Source organism: Dufourea novaeangliae, unplaced genomic scaffold, assembly GCF_001272555.1.
Source record: "Dufourea novaeangliae isolate 0120121106 unplaced genomic scaffold, ASM127255v1 scaffold81, whole genome shotgun sequence".
NCBI classification, from domain to species: domain Eukaryota; kingdom Metazoa; phylum Arthropoda; class Insecta; order Hymenoptera; family Halictidae; genus Dufourea; species Dufourea novaeangliae.
In genome coordinates this window covers 747672-762160 of record NW_015373973.1, presented here as the reverse complement: position 1 = coordinate 762160, position 14489 = coordinate 747672, and the positions used below count along the sequence as shown (strand labels likewise).

The 14489-nt window shown below is 46.4% G+C and overlaps 1 protein-coding gene across 1 annotated transcript in view; it reads right to left on the bottom strand.

The window, feature by feature from the left end:
• Positions 1-14489, bottom strand: part of LOC107186926 (dedicator of cytokinesis protein 3) — a 47373-nt gene that overhangs the window by 2307 nt on the left and 30577 nt on the right. The window contains 10 exon segments of the mRNA XM_015574894.1: positions 25-166; positions 238-675; positions 1232-1394; positions 1481-1498; positions 1627-3352; positions 3431-3613; positions 3712-3916; positions 4011-4310; positions 4976-5434; positions 6337-6421. Of these exon segments, the coding sequence (XP_015430380.1) occupies positions 25-166; positions 238-675; positions 1232-1394; positions 1481-1498; positions 1627-3352; positions 3431-3613; positions 3712-3916; positions 4011-4310; positions 4976-5434; positions 6337-6421 (3719 nt within the window).

The following is a 14489-nucleotide window of genomic DNA, read 5'->3' as shown; positions in this document are numbered from 1 at the left end:
GTAGAGTGGGGACGACGATCTCACATTGTCCCTCGGAGGTTAAGATACTCTCGTCCGGTGGAGAATTCTTCATTAAAATTTGTGCGCTTGGAAATTCAGTCTGTAGTCGTTGCGTGAATGCCCCTATCCGCTCATACTCTAGACCACGATAGATGAAAAGCTTATTCTGGAACCACACGAGAGGCAAATATAATTACACGTTCGCCCTTCCAGCTCTTCTAGAGCGGTGATTCTTACCCTAACGAAGAGAGGAAAACTGAGACCATAGAACCCGACGCGGAAGTACTCCGGTTCTGGCCGTAGCTGCGTCAATATGTTATCCAGAAACTTCGCTTGCAGTTTCAGCACGTGACTCAGCTTCGCGTAATCATACAGCCTGGTCTCGTACAAAACTGCCAATTCCTTGCACAAGGGAATGCCCTTCTCCCAACACTTGCCTCGATCCAAATAGTGGATTATCTTGTGATAAAGGAGTTCCTTCCTTTGCCATTCGAGTTGTTGAGGATGCGAATGATCCGGAGGCAGGATCGTCGAGCTCCAGCCAAGTTGATCTGCGTACAGCTTCATCGTGAATCCCGCCTCCGTGTAGTTCTCAGCCGCCAAATGCAAATCGTGGAGCTTGTAAATGTATCGCAGATACATCTCCTTTCGATTGAACTCATTCTTGTAGAAGTTCTGCAGGATAAACAGGTACAATCCCATCAGTACCACCGTATTGGATACTCTACGTTTTCAATCGGAACGGAGAATGTCACTGTCGAGAGACACTTTCAACCTACGTCTGCCTGTAGGGTTTGTATATACATTGTTTTTTACACGTTTAACGATTCATCTAACGTAATTAACACGTGGCGGCAGTTATTACCTTTAATACCGGATACGCATATGTGTTGAATTTTTAAATTTTAGGTTCGTGGTTTTTAGACTTTTACAATTAGTTTTATAAAATCGATATAATTTTCGTTAATTGTTAATCTTTTTCAACAAACAGGAGTAAACCTTTAGCGTACGTGCTGTAAAAGGTAAAAAAAAAAAACTAACATACATGCATTATAAAGAATACGCCTTTTTCTTGTTGCCGTCAATGACCCTGAATCATATGTCATTAAACGTATCTTAAAGGCGGCGACTGTTTATCTGCAATCTTTCGGTTAATGACAAATATGTCAGACAGACCACATTGATTACGTGTTAAAACATATGTCGTGCTCTATCTTGCTTCTATGCTTACCAATAAATTAACGGTGCACGACATACGCTTATCCCGGTTTTCGTCACCTTGAATCACGCTCCTGTAATCCAAAAGTCTCTCCAGCAACCGTGTGATCGACGTGATGAAAGCTGTCCCACTCTCCTTCCAGGCTGGATCTTCGGATTGCACTCTGTCCAGCAATCTGCACAGAAAAATATACTTGAAAACTTTTGCAAAAAACAGAGACACGTGATCAATTCAAGTTAAAGTGTTGTGCGATAAACTTACACAGCGCTAAGGTGCTCCCTAAAGCAGCGTGAAATGAAAAAGCGATTTAAACTTGCCTATCAGATTAAGGATTTTCCAACTCCATTAACAACTATACAACTTTCTCCTAATTGACTGTAAGCATGACATCAGAAATTATAACTTACATTGTGTTAAACAACTGCCTGTACTCGTCGTCACCCTTATTTTCACTAATCAAGATGTCCAACTTGTCGATCAATTCCGACTCGACGGATCTGAAGCTGCCTCGTGCCCTTTGTTCGCACTCCATCATATCGAAGAAGATGTGCAACGTAGCCTTCCTCAGTTCGCTCTCCGGGACCAGAGTGACCTCCAAGAAAGGACCAACCATTCCCGGAATGAATTCCAGCTTTCGTTCGCCAAGGTGAGACCACATCGAGAGAATTTGGAAACCCATCAGCACCCTCATATCCCCATATTTCTCAACAATCTTCTCCCGTTTCACCTCGGAGAATTGTTCGAGCTGAAGAGACGGCTGAGTGAGATACGCGACGGCTAGATTGAAGTACGTGGACCACAGTTGCGAATCAAAACTGCCGTCCAAGAAACGAAAAGCTAGCGGTTGGGCTAGCTCCTGCAGGGATTTGAGGATCACGTTGTTCGCCTGCATTCTGATCACCAACCAATCGGGCGGGAAAACTTCCTGCCTGACCAGGTCACGAAGAACCATAAACACTCTTAAAAGGAAATCCTTCAGAGGCTTCCGTTCTCCGGTGTGAGTCAGCTCTTCCCACAGTCTGGCATAATGATATTCGTCCAACAGCTGAAGCAGACCTATCAGACATGCCACCAGGCACCCTAACACAGTTCCGCTGGTGTTTATTACGATCAGGATCGTTTGTATCAACACGTCGAAAATCGATAGACAAAGTGTCTCGACATCATGATGGATACAGTTGTTCACTTTGTTCGTGTCGAAGCCTCTTTTGTGTAGGAAACTGAGTATCTCCCCTAGGATATCGGTGCAGGTGCGCAGCTCTTCGCGTCTTATCAAATGAATTCTCAAGTGTCTACACATCGTGACCAGCAGAAGATTCCTACTTTCGTCGTCCTCGCGAAACAACGAGGAAGTGGTGAGATTTTTTATGGCCAACAGCTTCGCCTGAGTGAGCTGCAGCGGTGGCTCTCGGGGCACCGAGTCGAGCATCGTGCACGTGAGCTTTGCCACTTCCAGGACCGGCAGTACGGTGACCAGTTGCTCGAACACCGCGGAGATCGAGTGGTGCAAAGCTATCTGAGAATGAAGCACCAGCTCGTATGGGATACCAAGCATTTTGTTGAACGAGGCGAACACACGGTAAATGTCGCGCTTGAAACTGTCTTCGTACTGGCCGGCCGTGGCCCTGGCGAACAATAACCGACTCTGAATGATGAACTTGAAGATGTACTCAAGAGAACGGAAACACTTGATGATCGGCTCCTGCTTATCCGCCGCGCTCGCCCAATCCGCGCAGTGCTGCACGCTGCTCAACAGACCCTTGTACACCAACGCCGCGGCGAAGTGACCGGAAATGTACGCGTCCATCACCGGTTTGAAGTGCTCGAACTTGGAGTCTTCCAGGAGGCTGAAGATCGACACCAAAACTTGAAAAACCAAACCCGAATGAGAGGTCGAATTCCCGTCCTCCGTGTGAAACATGGAGAACAAAGCGTCCAATATGTCCTGCAGGAACTTGACCAGTTCCTCGCCGTCCAATCGCAACACACGACCAAGCGCGTCCGATATTCGTTCGGGATGCGCTTTCCATTGAAGAAGGCTCAGCAAATCGACGTTCTGGGTCAGTTTCGTGCTGCACAGCAAGGTGTGCACCATAACGGCCTCCTTCGGAGACCTGGAGAACGTCGGAGAACCTGGAAAACAATTAATAACGCTTCTTACCGAGAAAATACGGAATCTTTTGAGAAAAAGATCAGAGGACGAGGGCTTACCTGTCACATTCGGTTCACGTGCGCTACTCGGCAAGGAAAGGTAACTCAACGAGTCCAACTTGGTCCGGTCTTCGCACTTGTAAATGTACAACTCGTGAGGACCATCTTGCAGAGTGGCGCCCCCGGGTTCCATGAGACGCACGAAAGCGAAGGAGAATAATTTTTTGTCGTTCTTTTCACGGGCTGCAACGTTCGACGAAAGTAAGTATATTCCTTTAGCGACTATTCGCGTCTGGATGAATTAACATTTACGTAGAAAACACTCTACGTTCGAGACTTACTGGAACAGTGTCGAAATTCAAAACGAACATGGCTCCCGTAAAATTTGTCGATAGGTATGGCCAGTCGAACGGTTTCCGCCCACGATGGACTGTTGTGATGGTATATGACTAAACTTTGGTACTCGGAACTACCTTCCATTCCAGCGGCTCCAAACAAACAGCCCTCCAACGGTTGGCCATCCGCGTCCAACACCAGAATCGTTACCTAAACATTCGGATGAAAATATATTGCTCTCGATAAGTACACAACGTGACGCGATGAAATGTATTTTAATCTATCTTGATCTCATCGACGATACCTCGATATTCTTCCCCGTTGATTTTCCACCCCGCTCGAACTCGCCGCGCTCCAATTTCAGGTACAAGTCGTTACGCACGTCCCCCGGCATGATCACGTCGGAGAAGCCGAGCTTCTTCGTTAAACAGATATTCTTGAAGAGCAACGGATTCTCTTCCCTCACCTGTGTCAGTTCGCCGTGCAGCACTCGCAGAGAAACCACAATCCCGTAATTCGGCTGGCCCGGAAGCGGGGAGCACTTGTTGTTACGGATAATTTGCTCGTGCATCTGGTGGAAGTCCTTCTCCTCACCTTGATACACCTGAAGCACCGCAGACAATGGGTGGTTGGATGGTATTTCTCGTGTAGATTGTATCTGACGAGCGTTAATTACGCTGGAGTGTTCCACGAGACACGGAATGCTCGTTTTAACGCAACCGTCTTTAACGCTAATGGTCATGGAAAATTGTTCGTAGGAGAAGTTGAACGACCATTACGATTATCAAAGTATTTGTCGTGTTTGAAAAAACCGCTGAACGTAATCGTTCGAGTGTCAAAAATTATAATGCCTGTATAGAGTTCAAAGTCACGGTAATTCAATGTAAAAATAAGAAACGATTTGCATCCAGTTACGAGGTTGACACGGACTGGCAATTTGTTCTCGCATTCGAGGCATCATTAGATTCCAAAATATAGAACATCGCATTGCACCTATAGGCAACAAGGGAATTCATAAGGGACAGAACATCGTAAAAGACTAAAAGTCCAAAAGAATAACCGAAATATTTACAATTTTCGTAGACTCGAGATATAGAATTTCCCGGCAGTACCAAGAACATCGTAAATTTTCCTTTGTAAACAGAGAATGGCGATGCACCTTGCGGCCCCGCTGTACCTGAGCTCCCAAGGGTACTCGACAACAAAAGCGTTTCGGGGGTTCGCATGGGGGAATCACTTCCGAATTTTCTGCTGTATATAATACGCTACCTTGAACGTGTTCTCGAGTTCCTCGTTATGATCCTGGGTGGCGTCGGCGAGGGACAGAACGGCGACGCCATGGGGCCTTCTGTACGTCGCGGTCCCAGCTTTGTTTTTGCCGGAATCGGAGTAGAGCATTCTCCCGCATCGCATCACGTGCGCGACCATGTACAAATCCCGGCCGAGGTCCGCGTTGCCGAGATCGGTGAATATCGTGCAGTTAGTGTGAATCTTCTCGACGAAGCTGGAGAAACCCTCCTTGGAGATCCGCACGAGGAATCGTTCGCTCAGATATTGATTTCTCTTCGCGTCGTACAGGGAGAAGTAGATCTCTGTGTCCTCGCCGATGGTGTGACCGAAATCTCTCATGCAGAAATACAGATGGTGCGTTAGGACTTTTCTGTGCTCCTTCCGTTTGAGTGTCCCCCTGGCTGAAGCCCCTTGTGAATTTTCCGCGCTCTGCACGTGCTGAAAACCGATAGGAACAACGATTCAGTCATACAACACTCTAGCCAGGTCTTCGGCTCGATATTCAACGGGCATAGTGAGACTCCTCGAGGGGGTAGGACGAGTGGTGCGCTAACTCGATAGCAGTGTTCTTGCATTACGTGTTATCCGCTTGGGTCTGATAAGGTACAAAATGAAGTGCAGTTTGGGGAATTTAACGCCCGCTAAACATCGTGTATATAAGTATATGTATACCCCAAAAATAGGGGAGAGACCGTGCCGAATTTACTGTCTAGGCATTCGGGTGTAAATAGTATTATTTTCGAAAAAATTATTCCATCGTTTAAGTGTAAATTCGTTCGCGGGAGCGGCTGCTGAGTGGCTGCATCTCGGATACCCGATACATCGTGAATCCCTGTTGAGAGCCGAATAACATGTGAATCGTAGGTTTGAAATCGGAATACGAAACCACGGCGGCGATCGGCGTTCGTGTTCGAAGACGGTGTCGCCTCCAGCGAATTAAAATCACGAAACGAGTCAGAAATGTAGTAGCTCTGAATGTACAATGGGACGTTAAAAATTTCATGTCGCGCGCACGTGCATTGAATCTGACCCGAAGAGCCGGCTTCATTTCAATTCTTGCGGAGCACTCGAAATGGTCAGCACTCCGACTAGAATTTCAATGAAGCTCAGCGATACAAGTTCGGAGAAATATTCGCGCTTAAGTGTGCTTCTCTTTCTTTTTTCTCTCTCTCTTTATCCGACATATTGGAGCTCTCTTCACTGCAACTCGTCCACCGTTTCCCCTGTTTTTTCCTTGATTGCGAAGTCAGCGCCCATGTCGGGTTCCAAAGAGCCATCGAAGTGACGTTTCTCGAAGCTATTTCGCGTACTCGTACGAGGAGAACCGACTGCATAATTACCACGTGATACAGCTCGACGACAGACATGGTATCCGGGTCCACCATGTGGGCACCTTGACGGGGGACCAGATCCAGACCGAGTTTCCTGAAACATTCCGAAAAAAAGAGTTCGATCAGACGAAACTGTATTCATCCTTCGTGAAATAGCTGGCACAACGGTAAAATTCAACGGTACAAATATTATGTATATCCGTTTCGATCGAATCATTTATCAGCAAAGATGGAACTGTATTTCTCTCTTTTTTTTTTCTTTTGCGGAAAGCAGACTATATCAGAACCAACGTGGTGCAATCGTACATTTCTACTTAAACGTAAAAATCGAAGTTCTCTTTCGTAACACGAAAGAAAAATAAATGTAACATGTTGAATCGGTCGAAAGTATTGCAAGAAAAATGCCGTAGAATCAGGAGTAACGCCAATGTGTTACATAATTTAAGGTCAGGAAGCCAGCAGCAGACAAGACTTATCGGACCCCGGAGACTTTCAGCTCGACCCCATACGATCGGTACATCCACGGCCGAATAGTCAGAGGGCACCACGGCCCTCGAGGATCATCGAAATCGACGGGCGAGCAAAACGGAGAGCTCGGCAAAGCCAATTAAGGGCCAGGTATTGCATCGGTTTTCGAAGATCGCTTCCGAAGTGGTCGAAGCTGTATACTTAAGACTTCAGTTAACTTCCCATGACCCCGGTCGACCGCATGCCATAGGGCCGACGTGTTCTCGAACGCATTGGGGCCCTACACAGGGCCGGCTGCTCGGCGGGGTCCTCGCGAAGCCCCTTCACCTCCCAGGAATGCAGCTACGGCACCGTCTGACCGCTTCGTCGCGAACCCACGACCGATTCTGCCGCGTTTACCTGCATATAATGTGCCAGAATTTGCACTCGTCTGCGCGCGCGTATTCGTTCACGATACAATAGACCCCGCTCCGTTTCTGACCTTTTTAGTCGATCAAGGTGGTTCGAAAACGGAACTACATCTGTCGAAAACCTTGAACGGTGATAAATGACATGGAACAAATATCACAGAATTTTTTTATACAATTTGTATAGTAAGAGGAACGTGCAAGAAGTTAACCCCTTAAGCGAGGAGAGCGGATTTATCGTTGGCTTATAGTTTTCTATATAATTTTCCGTCCCAAAGATGACCGTCATGTCGATTAATTTTAATAATATTCCAAGAAACAAGAAAGGGTTAAGGAACTGTGGTCGCCACCAGATTGTGCTTGTTTCAATTATATAAACATAAACCATTAAAATTGCCGTCCAATCTTGAAAGCGAAGGCGCAGTCATGTTGCACCTTTTCGGAAGATTGGATACGGCAATGCTGGCATGAAATTCCGTATATGGAAGCCGTACACGCTCCAGATGTGAAAGTACGGAGACCACATGAATAAATAAAAGCTCCAACCGTCGCCGTATCTTGCGGCACAACCGTATTAAACATAAAATACGGATTAAAATTGGACGAGAGTGCGTACGGCGTTGGGCGTGCACGCGAGCCAACCGGAAAGTTCAAGAAACTCTGGAAACATTTGGGACCGACGTTCGAAGTGAATGCATAAGTAGCCAGGACGCGTCTACCGAAAATTGAAGTAAAACTCCGAGCAGCTCGAAACAAAGTCACCAAATCCAGTCCCTAATACACTTATCGGAGTTTCGCCGTGTTTAAACGATTACTGTAATCTTGTTACACAACTCCTTCGTACACGGGACACACGGGCTCGCTTATGCAAATGAAATTCGACTCGACGCCGAAGCACGCGATCGTCTTTATCTTCCATGTAAATTATGGACCTGGTAAACGAACGAAATTAATGTGCGACATTTAAACAGAACAAAAAAATATTAACTTTTCCGTAAGTTGAGCGCGACACGGTTTCGACAGCTCCACGTGGTGGTTCTGTCTACGAAATTAATCTGTGAAAGTATCGCGACGAGTTCTCGATGGATGATTTTCGTTCCACGATGCAAAAAGCATCGGAACAACCGAGGTCGGAACACCACCTCGTCGGGTTGGAATCGATGGCTGTCGAGCGATAATTAACGTGTTCGAGTGAGGTGCCCGCGCCGGGGATCACGAGGTGTTCCGAGCAGATTTCGGGCTGGATCAGGAGAATTAAGTGGTACTAGAGCGAGCCAACTTCGTTGTTGCTTCTCGCTTCGTCTCGCGTACACCTCGGTTCGCATTCTCCTCGTCGCCTCTTTCTTCTCTGCACAATCTCGCGTCACTGAACGCTGCATTTCGATGTACCGTCGCATAAAGCAGTATCTAATTTTCCCGTTGAATTTTGGGTCTGACGAATTGACGAATCGCCAAATAAACTTAAGGTCCATACGACGACGTTAAATTCATTATGTCTCTTGTTTACAATACGCTTTATAAGACTTTTTACGGCAGTAGCTTAAAATTAGAGGTAATTGATACTTTGCCAATACATTTATCTACCTTAAATTCTGACGGTTGCTCAGCATATGCTTATCATGCAATGAATATACTTCATCTAAAATTAGATATCAACTAAAATATACTTAATATATCAAGGAAAATATTTGTCCGTTTTACCCCTTAAAGCCTTACGATTTTTTTAACGACAGCAGTTTTTACAATTACTTTATTGTTAATAATCTCCCGCGAATAAAAAGAATTCTATGCATGTTGCAAGCGTGCATTAAATCGAAAAGTTAAATATTAATACCCGGTAAAATAGTTGTTCACTTCAACAGGAAACAAACGAGTAACACTCGTGTTTATTAAATTCATTTCGAAATTATCACCACGAGTCTGACTCGAATTTATAATTTGAGGGGTTAAAGGCCACGCCGATTCTATTCTCGATCGAAATTTCTTACGATCTAGAAAAACGGGTAACAGGGACTCCGAGTTTTCCCCGAAAGGTTCGAAAGGAGCGTTCCACGAGTCCGGAGGGACACGGTACGGTCCTGAGAATCCCGGGAAGGTCCCCCCTCGGGCCCCTGTTGATGGAATGCAGGTGAGCAGGCAGAGTTCGATGCGTGGAGACAGGTACAGGCAATGTCCGCCGCGTGGTTGGGACCTATGTCCCATTCCAAAGATATCGGATAAATTCCCTGGCCGACGTGACGCGGCGACCAGGATCGAGTCCGCCACGAGCAGCGCAACCAACTCGCCGAGAGGAGGAACAAGGAACGCGGTCGGGCCCTTTTAGCTCTTTCGTCGGTTTCTTCGTCTGCCCCTCGGACTTCTCGGTCACTCGCGATGACGAATTCGTTCGGCCAATGCCCGTCGAGCACCTCCCGTAGTCGATTTACCGGCTCGCCGCCGAACCGCTCGCTCCTCTCTCGATATCGAACACTTTCGACGAGACGAAACTTTCAATTTGCTCGCGAATAATCCAACAAGCTATTCAGACATCGACGGGAAAAAGTTCCTTTTTCCACGTCATTGGACGAGGTCTGGGAATCTTGAACGAGGATATATTGGTAACCAATTTAGCTTATCTTCGAGTTCCAGCAGACTGGAATTCCATGTAGAAAGAGACCCGGTACAGGTTGTTTTCTATTAAGGCTGCAGATCGATCGGATACTACTCGACTCTCCGATAAAACTTTGCATTGGATAATAATAACAATGTACAGATATGTTGTTAGCGCAGGTTATGAATTGGTCCCTTCTGTCAATTTCACATATTTTGCACCTGAGAAATAAAGTTATTCTCCATGACTTTCACTTTAAAGAATTTGCAAATTTCATTTTATCTCTTTATCATATGAATTTTTTGCCACTGTGTCAATTTCACACCGAGAGACGGATAAGTTTGGAAAATGAGGGACGGATGAGGGGTACGAATTTTTCTTAAAATCGAATCGAACGACATATCTCTGCCTCCCGAATCAGAATTAACAATTTCAGCAACGATTTCTTCTTAAGTTCAAAGCAACGCGATAAAGCAACATAATAGAATTTACAAGCCAGACACGGCGAGCCAAGTTTCACGACGGAAACTACTAACATGAATGATTGAAATCGGAATCGGAGTTCTAACCAGACACCTGAAGCGATTAAACGTAGTTTAGGCACCCCGCAGGGTCTAAGGCAATCTTCGTGGAACAGCCTCCGAGCAATTCCGGAAATTTACGATTCCAGAAAGAAAAATCACTGACGGGCCGCCGGCGAACCGGGGAATCCCTCCTTTTTTTGTGGCCGTTGAGTTTTCAGCTGCGATGCTACCTCTCTCTTTCTCTCGTGCGCGCGCGCGCGCGCGCGGGCGATTCAGTAACCATTCGGTAGCTTTAAACGCTGTAATTACGCCGGCGCTGCCGCGAGTTCTGGACTCCTGTTTCTGCTTCAAACGGACAATCGATTATCAGCCCTCGTTCGCTTTACACCGTTCTTCGCGGTGTCTTCGTTACTCCGAGCCGTTCTTTGAGCCTCAGGTGTATGTACAAACCGCATATTTTCCAATCAATTAGGACAAGAAAGTTGTCCCGAACCGTTGATCGAGTTCGAATCTGTGATTAAATACTCGTGAGTCTCAAGCCTCGACGATTCTGTTCACCCAACAGATACGTCTATACCTTTTCTGTAATACCTGCTAAATCGTAGCTACGTTGCAACATAGAAAAAGAAAAATCGAGCGATACACAATCGAATTTTACGTAACACTAAGCATGACCAAAAGTTGAGTACCCCTATGCTGATCAAATTGACTCGGGACACAGTACGCAATTTAATCCCGTATAAAGCGACTCGCAGGAATAGCGCAATCGGTTGCATCAGAATTCGTAGCGGCTTTATGAGCTAGCAAGTGAACATTAGTCGTATTCAGCCTTCGTTACAATCAATCCATGAGAGTCAATGAGGTACGCTCCGATTAACAGAAATGCTTTTGAATATTAAGCAGTGTTGTGCACACCGTGCCATTCGTATCCTAGAGAGTTTGGTTATTCATGGTGAAACGTAAGGCTAAATAAGTTCCAACGTGCCGACAGTATCAATTTATAGGCGCGCTAATAAACCCTCGCGTAGTTAGTCGTTCCGCCAGGCAAAAGGTCGGAGTCATTTTCTAAAAGGACACATCTCCACGCCCGGAAATGTTAAATGATACATAGCAGACTGACCTAGGAAAGCCCGAAATGTCTCGTAAAACATCTCAGCGTTATGTAAACGTTTTATCGATCGATAGAACGAGGAGGAAACAGTTCTTCTCTGTATACAAATACACGAACGGTTACGTATACTCGAGAAGAATCGGGGAATAGTGTCCAAAAGTGTGTGTTATTACATAATCGCGACACGATCCGACGCAAGTAAAGTCTGTGGAAGTCGTCACGGTTCCATGGAGAGGGTGGTTTCACGCGATCGTGTAAAACGGCCTTAATAGGAGTGTTTCCTGATCCCGGAACAAGTAACGAGACTCGTACGTATAGCGAAAGGGTTCGTGGGAAGACGAACGCCGAGTCTGGTACGCCGGAGGGTATATGCGCGCGCGGTACACCAAGCCAAGCCTGCACGTATACGTTCTGTCCTCCACCAGCAAACCGGATCGCCTCGTCACTCTGCACTCTGCACTCTCGTAGAGTGCAGTTGCAGTTGCAGTTGAATGCTGCGCTCGACTCGACTCGACCCAGAGGACACGAGCGTGCTGCGGTGGTAGTGGTCGTAATAGATGTCAGGGCCAAATCGACGAGCCCCCACGATCTCAATTAGATCAAATGACGAGCGATTAAGCGTGATTAGCCGCGAACCTTTCAGTTTTCCCCCGTTGACAGACTTCGGACGCTGGTGTTTCGTCGGCTCTGGGGATAAACGGCAGCAGTGGCGACGCTAACGTTTTCAGCGAGTCAGCAACCGTCGGGAATGAGATTCAGCGGCGTGGAACGCGACGATGACGAAACAAGTGTGTACTCGAAGGAGACACAGCTTGCACCCGGAAGTCGTGGACAGCGTTAACCTGCGTCTTTGTTGCTTTTTTCCAAGTGTCGAAGAAGCCGAGTGGGGTGGGGGGGGGGATAGAAATATGACGCATTGAAAAAATAAAATCTATTCGAAATGGGGGCAAAACGAACCGTCGACGGCACGTAATCTTCTGATTCCAGTTGTACCTTTATTGAGTTCGGTACGATCGTCGTCATTCATTAATATTCTTTCGACAAGGTAGCGGTGCATCGGTAGTCGCGTATACTATGGAACAATCTCCTCTACCTAAGCTCGTTCTCCCCTCGCCAGCGACCGCCGCTACCTTTCATCGTACAGCCCTGGCTCCGAGTAGAACAACGCCAGCACCGTGCTACGCCGAGGCGAACGCAAAAAGAAAGGGACTACCTTACGGGGAACAGCGCGGCAGCAGCGTTTCCCAACCTTTGAGTACCTTTTCTGAACGGTTCGTCGATTTTCGAAAATTACGTTCGTTGTGAACGCAAACTATTTCGGCTTTGTACTATACACTATATCTTGCAGATTTATCGTCTGTAAAATCTGGTGTCCAGTCTGCTAGAATAATACTCGTCTTTACAACTTCACAATAGACACTCAAAGTCCAAGTTCATTTATCAGTGTTCATTGTACAAATCAATCTTAAAATATGTATCACTACGGATGACTAATATCTCCCAGATAACAAAGTAAAAAATTATTACTGTCGGACGAGCCGACGTGTTTGTAATTTATTTAATATATTCAAACCAGCCGCGCATACGGAAAGTCGGGCATGCATTGGGGAGCTGAATTAATTACAAATACAATACGACCGTTCCATTCAATGTAGAATGGGTCACGAAATCCTTGCGTTCGTACGGATACCCCTGCTCGTAACTCACTAAAGATGGTTGGTAAACATTTAGGGACAACTCAGAGTATCGTACGCTATTCGAACGAGTATCAATGGAAAATATATTTCGAAAGTATGTACGTATTCTTCGGAGAATAAATCGTGTCTGTGGATTTTAATCGCGATGCGGCATATTTATAGTAACAGACGATGTCTCGATAAAGAGAGGGTATAACACTGGCGTAACGTCACGCAACCGTGTAGTCAAGAGAGGGTTCAGGGAATCGGAAGGATTGGGAAACCCTGAACCGGGGGCCGTGCGCGGTTATGCACAACCCGGGAGTTTCATCCCGTACCACCGCGTTACCCCAACAAGGAAGCAAAGCCCCTGCTGGTGGCGGCGGAACGGAGAAAGAGGAAGAGGAAAGAAAGGAGAAAGGAAGAAGAAGAAGACGCGTAGAGGGCAGTGCACGCGAGGTGGAGCCGCGAGGCACGCTCATTAGAAATAATAATAATTACCACTACGTCGGTAATAAATGTTGCCGTTTGCTCCGATACACGCCTAACTGGGAACTAAGTTAACCATCACCGCTGGCACCCTTTAATTAAATCAATGGAATACACCGGCGGGGAGAATGATTTATATTTCGTTGTCGCTCGGGAACAATCGGAAACTGTGCTGGTCCGGGTAAAGTGAGCGTTTTTCGAAATGACGGCACGAGAGAAGAATGGAACAACGCGCAGGGTCATTACCGTGGAACCGTTACTCGTATGTATATATACACATGTACGCAAGTCACCGGTGATATATCGTCGTTGTTATTTCAGGAATTCGTTAGACTAGGTTATTTGGGTCGTTAACCCAACTGAAAGAAAACGAGACTATGTAGATCAAGGAAAGGATAACGTAGGAACCTGAAACGAAACCTTGAATAATTTCCGAGTAACTCCTTCGAACGAACGGAAAAGAACTTTTTACCGCAGTAGACGATTCGTCGAGGAGACCATTAGTCGACTTTCAGGGAAACTTGGGATTTTCTGCTCGAATCCGCGGCCCTTCTTGGGAAGTCAAAAATCGAAGAAGGAAAAGAGAAAGGAGGACGAGAAGGAGGTGCCACGAGGAGAAGCTTTAAAGAGCCAAAGTGAGCCTTCTCTCGCAGGGGGAACAGGTTCCCGGCATGGTTACCGCGTATTCACCGAGCTGAAAACCTTGAGCTCCGCGCGACGAACGAAGAGAAAGAAGAGTCTGCTTCTCTGTTCGATGATGATGATGCTGCTGCTGCTGCCAGAGGTTTCTCTTCGTGGACGCGCGATATTGTGATAAAATTCGAACAAGCGATGTAGTTGTAGTAAACAAAAGTCATAAGTTTACCTCGACTAGTCTCCTCAGTACCAATACAAATA